The sequence below is a fragment of the Ailuropoda melanoleuca genome, chromosome 14 (genome assembly GCF_002007445.2).
Source record: "Ailuropoda melanoleuca isolate Jingjing chromosome 14, ASM200744v2, whole genome shotgun sequence".
Taxonomy (NCBI): Eukaryota; Metazoa; Chordata; class Mammalia; order Carnivora; family Ursidae; genus Ailuropoda; species Ailuropoda melanoleuca.
This window is the reverse complement of record NC_048231.1, coordinates 15268638-15287216: the sequence shown is the minus strand read 5'-3', so window position 1 is coordinate 15287216 and position 18579 is coordinate 15268638. Positions and strand designations below refer to the sequence as shown.

General features: G+C 47.1%; 3 protein-coding genes across 8 annotated transcripts in view; 2 read left to right on the top strand and 1 right to left on the bottom strand.

The window, feature by feature from the left end:
• The window catches only part of LTBP2 (latent transforming growth factor beta binding protein 2), a 106795-nt gene extending 101399 nt beyond the window's left edge, over positions 1-5396 (top strand). For both annotated transcript variants that reach the window (XM_034643199.1, XM_019794629.2), the window contains 5 exons: positions 185-322; positions 408-575; positions 873-1154; positions 1891-2040; positions 2492-5396. In XM_034643199.1, coding sequence (XP_034499090.1) covers positions 185-322; positions 408-575; positions 873-1154; positions 1891-2040; positions 2492-2637 — 884 coding nt within the window. In that variant the 3' untranslated portion in view covers positions 2638-5396. The remainder of the gene's footprint in view (positions 1-184; positions 323-407; positions 576-872; positions 1155-1890; positions 2041-2491) is intronic.
• On the bottom strand, positions 2034-10543 carry ISCA2 (iron-sulfur cluster assembly 2). Of its 5 annotated transcripts, none has more exons than XM_019794634.2 (4): positions 10303-10543; positions 9996-10101; positions 9743-9872; positions 2034-2271 (listed from the first exon to the last, which is right to left on the bottom strand). In XM_019794634.2, exons 1-4 carry the CDS (start codon positions 10371-10373, stop codon positions 2180-2182), a joined length of 399 nt encoding a protein of 132 aa, XP_019650193.1. In that variant the 5' UTR covers positions 10374-10543; the 3' UTR covers positions 2034-2179. The 5 variants fall into 5 exon arrangements, with proteins under 5 accessions (XP_019650193.1, XP_011217347.1, XP_002914742.1 ...); XM_011219045.3 differs by lacking the exon at positions 2034-2271 and adding an exon at positions 9040-9340 and having other exon boundaries at positions 9757-9872; positions 10303-10414; XM_002914696.4 differs by lacking the exon at positions 2034-2271 and adding an exon at positions 9040-9340 and having other exon boundaries at positions 9757-9872; positions 9996-10098; positions 10303-10411.
• Positions 10544-10758: 215 nt separating this feature from the next.
• NPC2 (NPC intracellular cholesterol transporter 2) lies at positions 10759-18579 on the top strand. The gene is made up of 4 exons (XM_002914695.4): positions 10759-10914; positions 14297-14404; positions 15510-15682; positions 17772-18579. The coding sequence occupies exons 1-4, from the start codon at positions 10833-10835 to the stop codon at positions 17856-17858; spliced, it is 450 nt and encodes a 149-aa protein (XP_002914741.1). The 5' UTR covers positions 10759-10832; the 3' UTR covers positions 17859-18579.

Sequence of the window (18579 nt, the reverse complement as noted above, 5' to 3'; positions counted from 1 at the left end):
CGAGCACTTGTGGGAAAGGCACCCTGGGGAGGGGCCTCACAAGCTGGGCTGCATCCAGGGAGGAAGGGGAGCAGGGTGCTACCTCTTCGTCATCCGTTACAAGCAAACCTTCCATGAAGACGGTCCAGGGACAAGCTGCCTTGGTACTGCCCCACACATTCCTTCTGTCTTTCTGCCACCACAGATCACGACGAGTGCCAGGACATGGCCTGTGAGAATGGTGAGTGTGTGAACACTGAAGGCTCTTTCCACTGCTTCTGCAGCCCCCCTCTCACCCTGGACGTCAGCCAGCAGCGCTGCGTGAACAGCACCGGTAGCACGGGTCAGTAGGCCTAGAGTGGTGGGGCAGCAGGGAGACTGGATCTGGGCTGGGAGGGCTCACGTGGCTCTGGGGCCTGTGCCACCAGAGGACCTGCCTGACCACGACATCCACACGGACATCTGTTGGAAAAGAGTCACCAACTATGTGTGCAGCCAACCCCTGCACGGGCGCCGCACCACCTACACGGAATGCTGCTGCCAGGATGGCGAGGCCTGGAGCCAGCAGTGTGCCCTCTGCCCCCCCAGGAGCTCTGGTGAGAAGGGCGACCCAAGCCTGCACAGAGGGAGGGGCCCTAGGGAAGGGAATGCCCTCACCTTGGAGGGAGGAATTTAGAAGTAGAGAGCAGTCAAAATGTGGCCCTGTCTTTCATCCCTACTGTTGGGGACAAAGGGGGACAGCGGGTGGGATGGGGAGAAGAGCACTGCCAGGAACTCCCCGAGGGGACCCGTCCCAGCATGTTCCCTCTCCCGGGGCAGTGAGCCGGGGAACAGCACATCAGGCTTTGGCTACCAGGAACTTGGCAGCTTCCTCTCTCCCTCCTCCCTGACAGAGGTCTACACTCAGCTGTGCAATGTGGCCCGGATTGAAGCAGAGCGGGAGGCGGGGGTGCACTTCCGGCCAGGCTATGAGTACGGCCCTGCGCCCGAGGACCTGCATTACAGCCTCTACGGCCCCGAGGGGGCGCCGTTCTACAACTACCTGGGCCCCGAGGACACCATCCCAGAGCCACCCTTCCCCAACACAGCCAGCCGTGCAGGGGACCACACACCAGTTCTAGAGTCACCCCTGCAGCCCGCGGCACTCCAGCCCCACTACGTGGCCAGCCAGCCAGGTCTGTGTTGCTGCCCAGATGGGGAAGTGGTGGCCCCGCAGCTGTTTCGCTTCCACCTCCTCATCACTGCCGGCAGGGCGAGGCCGTGGACAGGGGAGACCCACCAAGCCCTCCCACAGCTCACCCGAGGGACAGCTCCAAATGCCCGGGTCAGACCCCAACAACTCTGATAACTGGCACAGGGGACACAAAGAGGGCACCACCTCAACCTCAAAAGCTTCCCTGAGGGAGCCGAGAGAGAGAAAGCAGGTACACTCCAGTCTGCTTCGCCCTCCACGCCACTCACAGTGTGCGGAATAACCCGCTCCACGAGCTCACACTTGTGGCCTGAAATGTGCATAAGGATAAGTTTTGCTTTGTGTTGAGTGAGGGTAATCCCCTCTTGCTGCCAATCTCCTCCCCACAAAAAAAACTATGCAAAGATTTTTAACCACCACCAACCACAACAAAACCAAAACTGTAGACACCCACTTGCTCGGGAACCCTGGCACTGAAAGTAGTGAGTCTCAACCTTCTCAGAGCTGACATTTAAAGCACAGCATGTCTCTGCCACCGTAAATGATGACACATAGAATTTCTTAAGGGTACAGCCTTTTGTTTCAATAGCTTTCTGCGAGGCTTTTAGACCCTCCCAACACCGACCTTAGGAACAGGAGCAACCCTTTGTGGTGGAGGGTGAGGGCCCCCAGGGTCGGGTGCAAGGCCTCAGTTTCCTTCTCTGACTCCCTCCTACCAGAGCACCAGGCCGGCTTCGAAGGGCTTCAGGCAGAGGAATGTGGCGTCCTGAACGGCTGTGAGAATGGCCGCTGTGTGCGCGTGAGGGAGGGCTACACCTGTGACTGCTTTGAGGGCTTCCAGCTGGACATGGCCCACATGGCCTGTGTGGGTAAGTGTCGATCTGAGTGGCAATGCCCAGGGAGCAGGAGGGCCCTGATGGCTCTAGGTGGAAAGGTCAGACCAGCCCCACTGCTCACTTAGGAATACAGGACGGAACTTAGGGTAGCCAGAAAATCCACTGCTGCCCCCTAGTGGGACGTCCTGGAGCCAGGCCAAGTGGTGAGAGCGTGCCAAAGGAAGGTCTCCCGCTGTGTGTAGAAAACGCTTTCCATGGAGATTCCTAGGCAGAGGAAGGGGACAGGAGAGCATCATCACTCTCAGGGGCACAGGATGGGTCCGCTACTGCCTGCTCTGTGTCTCTGAGAAGCTTCGTTTTGGGCAGTGACTTCAGCTTCTGGCTGCCACATGTAGGATTCCACCACAGGGCAGGGCCAGAGCTTAGTGCCCACAGCAGCAGAGGCAACCAGGCTCCCTACAGCGCTCTCTTCCCTCCCTCTTAGATGTGAACGAGTGTGATGACTTGAACGGGCCTGCTGCCCTCTGTGCCCACGGTCACTGCGAGAACACTGAGGGCTCCTACCGCTGCCACTGCTCCCCAGGTTATGTGGCTGAGGCAGGCCCCCCACACTGCACTGCCAAGGAGTAGTAGTGAGGGGTCAGTGTGGACAGCTACCTGGAAATGGGCCCCAGCCACAGGCAGGGGCCTTGAGGAGGCTTTCCTAGCAGGGAAGACACCATGAAGAAGCAGGCAGAAGGCCCTGCAGCCCAGCTACCAGCCAGCCCTGCCTGCTTTTCAACTCTCCCAGCTTAGGCCCTGGCTGTGAGCTTCTATCACTGCCTTCATGCCGCCATGCCCTTGCTTGGCTCGAACACCACCAAATGCTAATGCTTCAGCCACTGGCCGTGAGGATCAGTCTGCCACCTGTCCTGGCCTTGCTGTGGGATGCTTACCAAAGAGTGGCCCTCATCCACCCCTGCAAGCTGTGCAAACATGCAAGGTCATTCGGCCTCACACTGCAGACACCCTTTCCCAGCCACGATCCACGTAACATCCTGATGATTCCACACCTGGGTCAGAGGTTACATCTGCCCAGGTATGGTCCTTCAGTATCTCCTGAGCAAAAAAGGATTGGCGGAAGTTTGGGGAGTGACTCCAAGGCCTCCTCCCCAGAACCATCACCTCAGCCAATCTCGTCTGGGCCAGATTTTGCCACATCTCCATCCTGCAGCAGTTCTGTGGCCCCAGAGAAGGGCGGAAGATCCCCTCATCTCAGAGAAGCAAGACTGATACTAGCTTGCTGAGTAAGACACACAAATGAAGGGGAGCACGGAGACTGAGAAAGCAACAAGAGGGCAATATGAAAAATATGGGAAGTTGGTAAGAAAGGGGGAGCCAAGGCTTTCAACAAGGCTAAAGAAAATGTTCAGTAGCTCTGGGTCAACAGTCACCATCTACCCACAACAGCTCCTGTGCACCCCAGCAAGGGCTGCCACAGGACAGGCTACCCATCTCCGAAGACCTGTACTAAATACACCCTGCTTCTTACAGGACACAGATCTCCCCTGGGCTCTCCTTTTGTGGTTACCAGTTTGAGGTACTAAAAATAAAGGGGTCTATTTTCTAGCTTGTGAAATACAGTGTAGTCTTGTTTAAGGGAAGCCCGATTTCCCATGTTGTTTCTTCTCTCTACTCAGAAGCCCTTGCTGTCTTTCTTTCAAAAATGGGATGGCTAGCAGCCCTCTCAGTTTACAAGTAGAGACCCACTCCATCCTTGGCTAACTAGGAGTTTAGAACCATGGTGGAATAAAGAAATGTACATCTGGGCTCCTGTTTTTATTTCATATTAAACCAAATTTCTTTACCATGTTGGCTAAGTCTAAATGTTAGACACAAGGCTGTGCCTATCCTTTTGCCAGCTCTGCCAAAAGCCTATGATTGGGATCCAATGGGAAAAGGTTCTTTACTCTTCTAAGACAAGGAAAGTTCTGCCTTTGCCTTCGTCTGATGAAAGGCAATGGTAAACGAACAAGACTCCATGTGCCTGAAGACATGGAGATGAATGCTATTTTCTTAATTTAATCTGTCCTGTCCTACCTGCTGCTCTAATTGTCAGCCATCCCATAATAACTTATTAAATGCTTGTTATGTGCTAGGCACTATATTGAGGGCTGAACACAAATTTCATTTAATCATCCAGCAATCCTACTTGCTATTTTTATTCCCAATTTACAGATGAGGAAATTGAGACACACAGAGTTTAAACAATTTGCTCTACGTCACTATACTAGTTGAGATGTTTTCAGCAGACAAAAATATGTAGTTCTTACACATATGAAAATATTCGTAACAAAAGAAATACGAGTTAAAACCACACTTGAGACACTTTTTCAAAACTGTCAGATCGGCAAAGATCAAAAGTTTGTTAAGACTCCTAGTTGGCAAGCATTTGGTGCAAGAGGGACTAACATACACAGCTGACAGGGGCTTAAACTGACACAACTTCTGAAGAGGATGATATGGCAATGTCTTTCGAAATTATAAAAGCATGTACTCTTTGACTCTTCTAGGAATTTAACCTTCAGATATATTCTCACCAAATGTGAAATGACACATGTAAGAGGTTATTTAATATAGCATTACCTGTAACAGCAAAAGATTAGAAGCAATTATTTGCTACGGAGGCCTAAAAAAGAAGGGGAAAAAATGGTTCTAAATGCCTTGATAAGAAGTCCAAAACAGACTAAGCGGGGAAAGAAGACTGCGTAACAAAGTGGACCATGTGCTGCTGTCTGTCTAAAGAAAGGGGAAAGACAACTGGGTATCTGCTGACCTCATCCTTGCCCCTCTGCCTTACACCCCACAGTTCAGAGAACTTCCCACTCTTCTATATACCCGCGGGCGCTGCGCCCCCTCCCAACCCTCACCTTCCTGCTCACCCTTCCAGAAAAACTTCATGCACATACACATATTTCTCTGTATCAAAAACACAAATCGCATCCTATGCATGCTGTTCTGCACTTCGCTTTTTTCACTTAATCCATACTTGCACATACAGAACTGTCTCATCCTATTTTATAATTGTATACTATTCCACTGAATGGATAAATCATAATTTATTTAATCAGTCCCCTATTGATGGACATTTCCATTGTTTCCTATCTCTTGCTATTATAAGTAATGCTATAATGAATATTCTTGTGTATATGTTATTTCACATTATATCTATGGGATTATACCTATTGGGTAAATTCTTAGAAACAACAGTGGTTTGTAGGGAGGGTGACAGGGTGAATGGGTACAGGACTGGGAGACTTTTCACTGTATCCCCTTTTGTGTCTTTTGGAATTTTGTACCATGTGTATTACCTTTTCAAAAAAATAAAATATTTTTAAATACAGCTTTGACCACTGACTGCTTAAATGCTCCCTTCTTTATATAATTATCTGACAATTACAGCCACATAATTATTTCAAAACTTTATAAAGCAAGCTTCCTTTAAACAGCCCTGTAGCATTTCTGTGGAGAAATGGGAAACAGGGATTCTAAAAGAGCAATCATAAACACCACTGCTAGAAACCTAGAAAAGTAGAGGAGCTTCCTGCCTTTGAGACAAATATGCAAAACCATAACTACGTTGCAGTGGATAATGTTAGGTCCTGAGCACTACCAGGGGCAGACTATCCACTGTCAGCCAGCACTGAAGGGAGGGCTACACCACACAGTCAGTGCTGCCCGCTTCTCTATATAGGATGCTCCTGCCAAACGTCAACCCTCCGCTCGATGCTTTGTAACAGGAGACTAAAATAACGGGTTTCAATCATTAGAAGTTAGAAAAGTTAGAAAGTTCTTCTTGGACACCTACTTTAGTAGCCCTTCCTAATGCCTTACTTGTAAGCCTGTTTTCTCCTAATCCCTTATAATCTGTCAACATTCCCACACAAACTAAGGGTGGGTGGGACACCTACAGTTCACATACTACTAGTCACTATCAATCACGTAACTGAAGAGTAGGATTCCACAAGGCAAGATCTGGACATTGACTAAGAGGCCCCTTCTTTTGCGCCAACAACATAAAGGAGATTCACAACAGGGATGCCTGGGTAGCTCAGAGATTAAGCGTCTGCCTTTGGCTCAGGTCATGATCTCAGGGTCCTAGAATCGAGCCCCACTTCAGGCTCTCTACTCGGTGGGGAATCTGCTTCTCCCTTTCCCTCTCCCCTGCTCTCCACTCGTGCTGTCTCTCAAATAAATAAAAATCTTAAAAAAAAAAAAAAAAAGCTGGGGCACCTGGGTGACTCAGTCAGTTAAGCATCTGCCTTCAGCTCAGGTCATGATCCTGGAATCCCAGGATCCAGCCCCACACTGGGCTCCCTGCTCAGTGGGGAGTCTGCATCTGCCCCTCCCCCTGCTCCTTCTCACTCTCTCTCTCAAATAAATAACAACAACAACAACAAAAAAGCAGATTCACAACATAAAGCAGATGGAGGGCTCCCTTGCCTTTGGTTCTTGCATTATGTCTTGCTAGGGCAAAGGCAGGGTACGCTGCCCCCAAACACTCTCTAACTTGCATAAATAAAACCAATTCTGCAACAATAAGGCCATTTCCCTTGAAAGTAATGGGGAAGCAAAAAAATCTTCCAACAGATACCAGAAGAGTATAAAGTTTTCTTAAATGAATTTGCAGTGAGCAAAATGTGTGAGAACACCTGCTGGTCTTTACCAGAAAGACGGCATCTGGTCATAAAGGACCTGCAAAAGACCCTAAACCTATTTTACTATGCTTACTATTTATCCCAAGCAAATTGCCCACTGTCCCCTTGATGCTATTATTTCTCTATGCTCTGTGCTCTTAAAATTTCTACATCATCCTACTCCAATGGAAACTTATTACTACTACAGATTTTCCCATGAGGCTTTCTCAGTGTGATAAAGTGAGGTGATTTCTCCCAAACCCACCCTTTTTAAAACACAGAACTCCAATTCTCCCGTTAACAAGTACTTACATCCAGGTATTCAAAGAGACTGTGTTCCTACCCGACTACTGCAATTTAATGGTTTATTTAGCAACTAAAGCTATTAAGCTTGTGCTCTGCAGGACTTTTAAAACCACAAAATCATGGGGCACCTGGCTGGCTCAGTCAGTAGAGCATGTGACTCTTGATCTCAGGGTCGAGTTCAAGCCCCATGTTGGGCGTTGAGCTTATTTTAAAAAATAAATAAAAATAAAGTGCACTCTAAAACAATAGGTTCTAACACTTAAAATGTAGCAAAATCTCTTTTTAAAGAAGATGAAAAGACTTAGTCTGAGCTGAAAATCTTATTAGGCCCAGGTATCAGCAGCAACTTGAAATGCCTTAGTAAAGTTAAACAGACACTCCCATGATATGCTGTTTTCTGCCTCTTCCCATGGAAATCTGCCAAGAAAGTTCAGGTTTCTGAGTGTCCCCTCCTTCCTCTTTGTACACACTATACACAAAATAGGTTTGCTTTCTCTACATCCTAGGTTTTCCTATTGAAAATGTAAGTACCTAAGCTACTGTCTCAGATATCTTGTCTCTGAACTCTGCATTTCCCTTTTTTTTTTTTTTTTTAGATTTTATTTATTTGACAGAGACAGCCAGCGAGAGAGGGAACACAGCAGGGGGAGTGGGAGAGGAAGAAGCAGGCTCATAGCGGAGGAGCCTGATGTGGGGCTCGATCCCATAACACCGGGATTACGCCCTGAGCCTAAGGCAGACACTTAACAGCTGCACCACCCGGACGCCCCTGCATTTCCCTTTTTAATGGTAAATTTTTTACTGAATAACCTTAATTCCAATCTAGCCCAGAAATGCACATTTTTGCTGTAATGAACTTTTAGGCTATTGAAGAAAACAAGGGTTTCACCAATAATTTTTCCAGAATCAATTTGGTTGTGGTTTCCCCACATGAGCATTAATAAATCATTTGTCATGATGGTGGTATTTCTTTTTTTTAGTTGTCTGTCCACGCAGTCCCAGCTCCCCCAGCATGTCACACACTTGCCACAACTATTGCTAGCTCTGTAGCCTGTCATACCCAAACAAGTACTTTAAAATCCACTGGAATTTTTGGCTTAAAAAGCTTTTCTTTCAGTGACCCTAACATAAAGTTGCCAGGTTTAACAAATAAAAATCCATAATGCCCAGTTAAATCTGAATTTCAGATAAACAACAAATATTTTTAGTATATGTCTCATGAAATATTTGGGACACACTTATACTAAAAATTATTTATTTGAAATTCATATTTAACTGGGTATCCTACGTTTTACCTGGTAATCCAACCTGAACGAAAATCCCTAACTATCCATTATCTATACCAACAAAAGAACCACTTCCTGCTATGCATGAGACCAAAGACATTTTACATCGTAAGATAAGTGAAGCAACATATCCTAAAAAGACTCAGTCACTGAATGGTCACAGAATCTTGAAATGTCTGCAGGAGTATGGAATATGGGGCCTATTTTTCAAACGATTCAGGTTATCAATGGGGGTTAGATCCAAGTTTCCTGGGTGATGGGCTACTGGTTTTGTGAATCTAGCAGACTGGTGAGTAAGAGGGGAAAATGTATCTACCCTAACGAAAGTGGAGAATGGGCAGCACAGAAAATAAGGATGTGGGGGAAAAGAAAAAAAAGAAAGAAAAAAAAGGGTGTCAACTAGCACATTCAGGAAGAGTGAGATGAAAAAGAGAACCTTCCCTTTGCCTTTCTCATCCTCTCTAGCCTAGAAAGCAGTGTTCAAGCTACCCAATCTGTGACCCTGATCCAGAACACAATAAGGACTTTCTTCAAAATAAAGCTTTTATACAAAGCTATACACCTATGTACAAGTAACTCTGAAGGCCTGAGTGGTAACTCAAAATTTTGGAACCTTGGAGGCTCTACAGATTATACTGAGTTTCAACTAGTTAGTAGATCTTCGATCGCAGCACCTAGAGGCTTGGCCTTAGAAATGTGTGAGTGAAAATAAATCAAGAGTAAAAGCCTCATATTCTGAAAATAATAGTGGCAAAACGCAACACTCCTGGACTGAGGGAAATAAAATTGAGAGGAGGACATGATTGGAAGGAAACCTCTAGAATTCTACTAATCTCAGGTTCCTCAAATTGGTACAAGTGGTAGCAATCTCTGGGTCACCTGACAGCACATCAAAGTTTGATAGAGAAGGATGATCCACAGGAGCAGCCTTGCTGTGCTTGAGGATTGTTCAACACCTGAAATGAGCTTCGGATCAGTTCTTGGCTGAAGTCCACCTGGGCCCCTTTCACGAAGGCCAAGCTATCAGAGTCAACCACCACTCTTGCCCCACCCTGTTCAAATACCCTGAAAAAGACAGGAGGAAGGCATTAATGACTATCATAAACACCAAAACCATAACACCCTCTAAGCCCTGGGACGCACATCCTGTTTTCAAAATACAGGAGAAGCATTCCTTATTACCTCTAACAGGTGCTGCTTTTCTCTGAGGCAAAAAGAGTCAATGGAATGAATACTGGTAAATATTTAGGGATTTAGGCCTGGAATCCAGTCCACCCTAACTCTCCGCACTACAGACCTAGGCAGGCCAACTTTCCTCCTGTAGCATAGGTATTCTGAATCATGACAACAAATCTTCACTGTGTTCCCACTGTATGAGAAGGGTGGTGTTAGGCGTTCTTAGCAAACCTTTTAAATTTGAAATAAACTTGCACTTTTATCCCTCCCACACATTCGCTGAGGACCCACCCCTTCCTTCTTGCCTGTCGTCGGGGTTGATAACCGTATCCAGTGAAAATTTGTATTGGAATCCGGAGCATCCACCTCCCTCCACCTCCAGCCTGAGGAATTCTGACCCTTCGGTGATTTCCAGAAGTCTCTGAAATGCAAAAAGGGGGATCAAGAATGCCAGGCAAGAGGAGGTAGAAGGGTGGGCCAAGGGGAAGCCTCCGCACTCCTGGCCCTCGCCCCGGCCACTGCCGCCCCGCCTCCGGCTTCCTACCTGGACGCAGCTGGCGGTGAGGTGGATTTGCCCGTCGCCGGCCTCGAGGCTAGAGGACGACGCGACCCGACGAGCCTGAGGTCCGCGAGAGGACGCGAGGAGCCTGCTGCACAAGGGAGGAGGATGAGCCCGGGAGAAGAGAAGCACCTGGTGACTTCCACCTGGACAGCCTCTCGGCAAACCTGACGACCTCCACGGGGACAGCTTCACGCCAAACCCTCACCTCCCCCGCAGGCCTTCGTTTCCCCCTTAGTTCTGGAGGCGCAGAACCTAACACCCATCCCAGGTGCTATCGAAGGCTTGGTACCTGCACCTTGCCCAGGGAGCGACAGCCCTCAGCGCCGCGGCCGTTAGAGATAACCCGCACACGGCCGCCATCTTCCTCTACAAACTCCGCCCCTCGCACCGCCCCAATCCCTTTCTCCACCTGGCCCTTCGGAGGCGGGACCCACAGAGACCACCGCCTCCGAGCACACCTATTGGGTGGTGCTAGACGAGAAGGGATTTGATTGGCTAGAAATGCTCCCATTTGCGGAAGCGAGGGCGCACCAACAAAATCCGGCGGAGCGCCGTAGCGAGGAGGGGGCGGAGCGGAGATGGATCCTAGTCTGTGGGGCCGCGGAGCGGACAAGATGGGCGGAGATAGCCGGCGTCTGGGCGGGACCGAGCCAAGCTTGGCTCTCGGGACTGGGGGGGCGGGGCGCGGGCAGGCCCATCCCTGGTTGCTGCTGACGAGTGGCCTGACCGGGCTCCTCCCCCGGCCCGCCCCGGCAGGTTTATCTTGTGACTGAGGCGGTCTCTTTTTCCTTCCTCGCGCTTGGAACCTGCTTAGCTGCGATGCGTGTCTTGGTCGCCGCGTCCCTGCTCCTGGCGCTCGGCGCCTCCGCCCTGGCGGAGCCGGTGCATTTCAAGGACTGCGGTGAGCCCGAACTTGTCTGAGATTCCCGCGCCCTCTGCAGGAGCCCCGTCCGGAGCCCTGCGCCGAGACCCCCGGCTAGGTTGGGCGGGTCCCGCGGGCGGCCAGGCTCAGCCTCGGACTCTACGTGGAGTGGGCTGGGGTCCGGGAGAAGGTGCGGGCGGCGAAACCCGACGGCACACAGCTTTGTCTCTTTCCTGAGTCGCGTGATTAGGGTCCCTGGACATTTCCTGGAGCTGGGCCTTTTTCTGAAGTTTCCTCAAGTTTGTAGGGCAGACAACTGAAGGTCTCAATGCTGCGCGGGGCGTGAGCGGTGGGGCGCAGAACTTTCTTTATGTATGCCTTGTATCTTGTATAACCTCTCCCTCCCCCACGCCGTTTGCTTTTATTTTTAATTTCCCTTTTGCTGACAAGTCAGAAGGCAATTCTCCTTTTCATGATTTGCTCCATTACCGCTTCCTTTGGGCTGTATAATTTTGTGATTCTTAATCACTTAAAACTCGTGTTGCTGGTCACGGCTTGTGACACATAATCCGCTTTGGCCGCTGTAGTGGGGATCTTCGTTGGGAAATACAAGGAGCGAGGGGCAGGTACGAAAGAGTGAGTCAAATCTATGGAATTTTTTGTTCGAGCAGAACTTCCCTGAAGTGAAAAGGTGTAATGATAAATGAAAGGAGACATTTTATAGAATCTGTGAGCGGGAAGGGAACTTGGAGATCCAGGAGTCAGTCGTGGAATTCCAGAGATGTTCGATAACTTACACAAAGTAACCCAGCAAAATGGGATCGAGAATAAGTTTGATCCTTTATGTCTAGTGCCCAGGTAATAGTAACTGCTCGATAAATATTTGTTGAAAAAGTAAAGGAGGGAATAAATACTTCCCACTATATCATCAAAATTCATGTTGAGGCAGGGGCGCCTGGGTAGTGCAGTCGTTAAGCGTCTGCCTTCAGCTCAGGGCGTGATCCTGGCGTTCTGGGATCGAGCCGGGCTCCTCGGCTGGGAGCTTGCTTCTTTCTCTCTCTCCCCTGCTGTGTTCCCTCTCTCACTGGCTGTCTCTCTGTCACATAAATAAATAAAATCTTTAAAAAAAAATTTTTTTAAAAAAAATTCATGTTGAGGCAAAAGCAGAGTTAGGCTGGGGGACAGGATTGATGAAGGAGTGAAGACCGCTGGACTCTTAATACTTAACAAATGCTGTTCCACTGAACTACTAGTACTTGAAAGATGCTATTATCACCTCAGATTACTGCCTTTCCCTCCATTAAACTTAATGGCCAAATTTGGATGAAGATATTATATTAACTTTATTAACTCGTTCAACCCTCAGGATCTGTTTTACAGATGAGGAATCGGGCACATGGAGTAACTTACCAAGTTCTTCCAGCTAGTAAGCAGTAGGAAATTAGTGGGTGTTCGTGAACCACTTTGGGTTTCAGTGGTAACATTAACATTAACATTAAAAACAACAACTATGGAAACCAAATTCAGATTTTGTTCTGATTTGAAAAAAGCAGATGTACACCTATGGCAAGAATTTAAGGGAAGGATGGTTTCAGTTACAGATTTTCAATTCACTTCTGAATTGGGAAATAACAATGTAAAAACTTCAGCGCCCACATCAAAGGGCTTTTGAGTTCCACTTGACCACCAACCCCTTTCCCCTGGAGTGGTATTTCCTCAAGTAAGCAATGGGGCCAAACTGGTTTTGCTATTTTTGCCGGTTAGGACTGAGGGTTTTGTTCCGTTGACATTGAAAGTCCAAGAACCTCTTGTCAGTAAAACTGGATGAAGGAGTTACAAGCACTACCCTTTCCTCAATGCCTACTAGATCGCGTGACCCAGGCTGGAAAGAAGCAGAAGTGGACGTTGCAAGCTCTTAGCATAAGCACTGATTTTCCATAGGTTGTTGATTCAAGTTCTGAATAGTTTTTTCCTATCTGTAGAAGATAGGAGGACAGAGTGGAAGACAGTGCTTGAAGAAGAGAATTCTTGCAGGTGTATTTTGAGAACTTTGCCCATGATGGAGAAGCAAGCTGGGGATGAGGGACGGCAAGTTATTATTTACAGACCTTGCTGGAACGCTATTGCTCAGTATGATGAAACTGTCCCACCCAAGAGCAGGCACAGGCCGAGAAAGCCAAGTGCATCTACATGAGCTGCTCTTTTCATATGCTGTGGGCTAACCTGATGACTGCAAAGGAGAGGCCAAAAAGAAACTTGCTAACCCACCCAGGAGCAACTCTTTCAGATTAAATTCGAGGACTGAATCCCAATGTGATGGGGATAAACACTACATAGCACTCCTATGTTGCAAACACTACCTAAGAGCTATAAGTGTGTTAGCTCGCTTACCCAATGAGGCATTCCCTGTTACTTTCCCCAGAGGGGTGAAATATCTTGTTCTGAGGTTTCACAGTAAGCCATGGAGCCCGTGAGATTGCAAACCCAGGTGTGAGATCCCAGAGCCTACCTCTTAGCCATGATGGCCGAATGGCAGAGCTTAAGCTCTGGGGGTGGGGGAGGTCTGTCTGGCTTGGTTGGGCATCTGCCTTCGGCTTGGGTCATGATCCCAGAGTCCTGGGATGGAGCCTTATATCCCTACTGAGCAGGGAGCCTGCTTCTCCCTGTCCCTCTGCCTGCCGTTCCCCTTGCTTGTGCTCTCTCTCTCTCTGTCAAATAAATAAGTAAAATCTTAAAACAAAACAAAAAAAAGCTTTCCTTGGTGTAGGTGGTGTTAACAGGCAGTTTGCTTGCATTCTCTCCATTCAACTGTCCGGTTTTAGGGGCCTGGATGAGGCAGTGGGATGTTTAAAGATTTTACTTAACCTGTTTAGTTAGGTCAAGCATTTATTGGGAACAAACAGCACTTTTGTCTTTGTTTAGACTGCAAAGACACATACCCTGTCCCAGAGACACTTAGTTTGAAGAACACGTTTCCAGAGTGGAGCGTACGCCTGTATACTGCAGATACATTCTTAAAATTGTTTTCACTGGTAGGGCATACAAAGCTCGGCCGCCACCAATTTGGAACAAAACCGGGAGAGGACTGGAAGGGGGGAGGGGTAGTTCAGGAGCAGCCAGTGTCGAGAGTGCAGGTGGAAATGGCAGCCCTGAGGCTTGAGCTATCATTTGTGCCATATGTATGCTGCTTTAACTCCTGCCTGGGGCTGACTTTCCCTGGTGTAGCCCTCCCAGGATATACAGCAGGAGAGCTGGCTTTTTATACTTAACTGATTTTCTTCATTCCCCTTCAGTCATCAAATATGAAGAGTTTCCTGGAGAGCCGAGCACCTTCGCGTTAAGTAGGGGACAGCATAGGTGGTTTGTTTTCTCTCCTATTCCAATTCATTGTTTCTTTTTTCTTTTTTTTTTTTTTTAACAGGTTCTGGGCTTGGAGTTATAAAGGAACTGAATGTGAACCCGTGCCCCACCCAGCCGTGCAAACTGCACAAAGGCCAGTCTTACAGTGTCAATGTCACCTTCACCAGTAGTGAGTAAAAGTGCCTCCAGCCTTCAAGTTTGTCTTAAAGCCTAACAACAGTCTCAAGTATTGGAATGAGGGTGGGAATGTCGGGGAGGGGCACCACAGTCAGGACATCTGTGACCTCCCTTCCAACCTGGGCAAAGCTCAGACTTCTGTAAGGTTTAGGGAGTTCATTTGGGCCCCAAGAAAAAAATCTGAGCTTCATTTCTAGAAAGGCATCTACCTTGAATCCTTTCCTCACTTTCTAGCCTATGGAACTAGACAGGGCAGTCTAATAAGAAATCTCAAAGTTCCTGTCATCTTCTGGTCTTAAGCCTAAAGACAGCTCTAAATTCTAGGGTTATTTTCTCTCCTGGATGATACCCTGCCCCCTCTATTGTCCCAAACCAAAAATGTGCCTTCTAAACAAAAGTAATCCCCAACCCAGAAAGAAAGAAACAAACAAACAGAGCCACTACTCTGGATCTCCAGCTCATAATCCGTAGTCGCCCTAACTTTATTGTATTTATTCCCCCTGCCCCTCTTGTGATATAGAGGGTAGAGAGATAGCAAGAAATGTATCTCCTCTTTCTAATCTTACCCAGTTTCTAAAGGGTTATCTCTATTATAGCCCATGGCATTTCTGTGGAGGCTCCTTTCCATTTTGTTCTTAATTTTTAATGGAATCCCATGGGCAGGGCATTTGAGAACTCAGAGACCAATCTTCTAACACTCTGTGAGATACCCTGTACATTTTGATAGAAGCTGGTATAATTAATAAACGGAAAGTTTGCTGCCAAAAAACTCAGTTACTTTGTTGGATAAAGTTTATTTATGGAGCTCTGATTCTCCTGAGAAACTGAAAGATGGTAAAGAGCAAGGTAGGGGTGACAGCAAAGAAAACAACCCTCTCAGTTGCTTTTTTTTTTTTTTTGGAGTGAATACTTATTCTGTAGCATTCACAGAGGTATTAAGCATAACTACAAAGAGAAACAGACTTTAGGAATTAAGTACAGACTTTATGATTTGCTATCCTAGCAATGCCGTTGCTTGGGAACATATCTGAATTTTTTACTTAGGGTTTAGAAATAGGCTGTTCCTTCACTATGTGATTCTCTTTTGTTCCTCTCAGATATTCCATCTCAAAGTAGCAAAGCCGTGGTGCATGGCATCTTGCTGGGCGTCCCAATTCCCTTTCCCATTCCTGAGGCCGATGGTTGTAAAAGTGGAATCAACTGCCCCATCCAAAAAGACAAGACCTACAGCTACCTGAATAAACTACCAGTGAAGAATGAATACCCCTCTGTAAGTGACCTTGTCGTTCAGGACGCTGAAGGCCTGTGACTAGATGAGAAATCTGAAGAGAGGGGGCAGGAAGAAAAGATTGGGGTCAGAGTCGTTCATCTCTTGGTGGTGAAGAAGCAGAAGCTTGGGGGGCAAGGAGATGAGTTGGAGTGTTTAGAATCCTGAGGTAGGGCAGGTATTTTTCACCATGCCCCTCCGTTCTTTGTCACCTCTTGATGCCATTTTGATATACAGTGTTTCCCTGGATCCTCATGACCACCCCTTGCTGAGGCAATGTTATGTCTGGTTTATGAGTGAAGAAATCTGAGCCTCTGATGTTAAGCAATAAGAAGAGAGTGCACTCTGCTCAGAAATACTACATCTCGACCTAGATCCAGGCCTTGTGACCCTTAAAACCTGTGCACTGTTAAAAGATTGCAGGCAGGTATCAAATAGTTCAAGATGTCAAGTTGCTATAAAAAAAAAAAAATCCTGGTTTCTCCATTAATCTCTTAAGGGAGCAGTAGTTTCCCAGCTTCATAGCAGAGAGGTCACTTTTTCCACACACTTCTTTCTCCCCTGCCTCCGTCTCCAGCTCCTGCCTTCCCCTCTGACTTACCCTGCCATACCTGCTTCTTTCACTACTGGACACTTGTGAGACAGAACCTCAATGGGCCTGTATTCAAGATAGGAATCCTGATAAGAATGGAGGAAGTAGGGGCACCTGGGTGGCACAACGGTTAAGCGTTTGCCTTCGGCTCAGGGCGTGATCCCGGCGTTCTGGGATCGAGCCCCACATCAGGCTCCTCTGCTGGGAGCCTGCTTCTTCCTCTCCCACTCCCCCTGCTTGTGTTCCCTCTCTCGCTGGCTGTCTCTATCTCTGTCGAATAAATAAATAAAATCTTTAAAAAAAAAAATGGAGGAAGTAAAGGGATTCCTGTTTTCCATAAAGGAAAAAAAGCTGTATTTTTTTTATTTGAAAGGAAATCAAGTAGAACCCACGAGCAATCTGGCCATTTATTTTCTAGAAATGGCAAGTCATTAAAGAACGTTGCAAAGAGACTCTGATAGAGGGTATGTGTGTTGAAGGGATGTTGGAGACCCTACAGGTCAGGAGCAGGTTTGTAGATAAATTTGCAGAGTGTCCATAAAATCACTGGCGTTTCTGAGTCTCTGGTCACTTACGTGGAGTGTCTCATTAGGGCCTGCCCCACAGTAGGCACTTAGTGTATGGTAGTCATTGTTAAGTGAATCACATTTCATTTGAAAAATGGATTAAACTATGTTAATTTAAGCACTAGGTGAAACTGTAGTTAATGTGTACTAGTCTTGAAAAACTTAAGTTTCGAGAAGCCAGGTACCCTGGTCACTTAAATGTTGTGTTGTAAAGAAATATTTGAGTACAAATTAGAGGTAGTAACTAATAACAAGTAAGCAATTATCTACTTAAGAAAGGACTAGAAAATTATTGGTGATTTCTTAAGAATTAGAAGGGGCAGTTCATAGTATAACAAGTCAAAGCAGAGATATCTAATGAGGCGTATCATTAAAAAAAAAACAGTTCAAGGAAGGTATAACTGAAGCTATATTGCTACAAAGTGTTATTGTTCCAGAAATTATACATACAATCATAAACTTCTTCGGACACCCTTTGTGTGTTGACATCTTCAGTACAAGTAACAAGGTATTTTGTTACGCCTACCAATCTAACATTCTGCTCCCTGCTCTTAATTGGTTATGCTTGGAAAACCTGGATCAGATTGCCAAATACATAAGAAATTGTTTAAATGTAAAATTATCTCCTGTGCAAGGCTTCATTATGTGCCATTGATCTAAGAGGGAAAAGAATGCTTTAGAAATTCTATCTGATGAGTTAATGAGGTGAGTATGTGGTACCGCTAACACCGAATCACAGGTGTGACTTGGTTTGCTCTTCTGAGTTGAAGGCCATGGGCTGTGCCCACATCCCAAGCAGCCTTCGTGATGGCCTGATTAAGAAGAAAGATCTGAGGAATTAGGCAGCTGGTTGTTAGGATTCATTGTTAAACCAGTTCTGAATTGAGGCAAGGTCCTACTTTCATTTTTCCCAATTCTTTTTCTCCTTCTCCAGATAAAACTGGTGGTGCAGTGGGAGCTTCAGGGCGACAATGACCAGCGTCTGTTCTGCTGGGAAATCCCAGTGCAGATTGAAGGCTAGATCTTTCGCTGCCAGTATGTCCGTCGGGGTGAGCGAGCACAGGAGAAATCCAGTCTAACCTAAATCAGTGCCATAAGATGAAAGAAATTTCTACACCACTGTTTTATGCCTGTCAGCCTCCAGCCGGTTCCAGACCCTATTTCCTGAAAGCTCAGAACTATTGCCCTTGTAATATCTTTTGTGAAGGGTTGGAGGAAAGAAGAGAGAGGGAGCCATAGGCATGGATTGAATTGTCTCCGGTGTTTTTTTGCTGTGGGAAGAAGGAGGGTCTAGCTGGTCAGGACCCGAATGAGGCTGCATAGGGCTATTGGGTAACTTGCCCTCGGGTTATCGGCCCTTGCAGCGGAGGACGGGTTCCAAACCTCCCCCCGCCCCGGGATATTACATCTGCAAGTTCCTCATGTCCAGGTGCCTCCTTGAGTTCAGTGCGTCCGGCCAGCACCTCCAGCTCCACTGCTTCGACGACAGTGACTTGCTGTCCAGTGGTGCCCAGCATCTCGGTGGAGGGGAGGTGCCCTGCCACAGAAACACGCCTCTGAGCGGCCCGTCCTCTATGGTTATCTCCCGCCTCCTTTTCTGTCTTAGGTGGTTTTCATTAAATGCAGCACTTCATTTGCAGACGTTTGATTTTTTTTTTTTTAACAACACTAACTTGTGGCCTCTTTATGCACCTGGAAATGTCCTTTTGAATAAATAAAACTTGGCAGTTTTATCTTCTGCA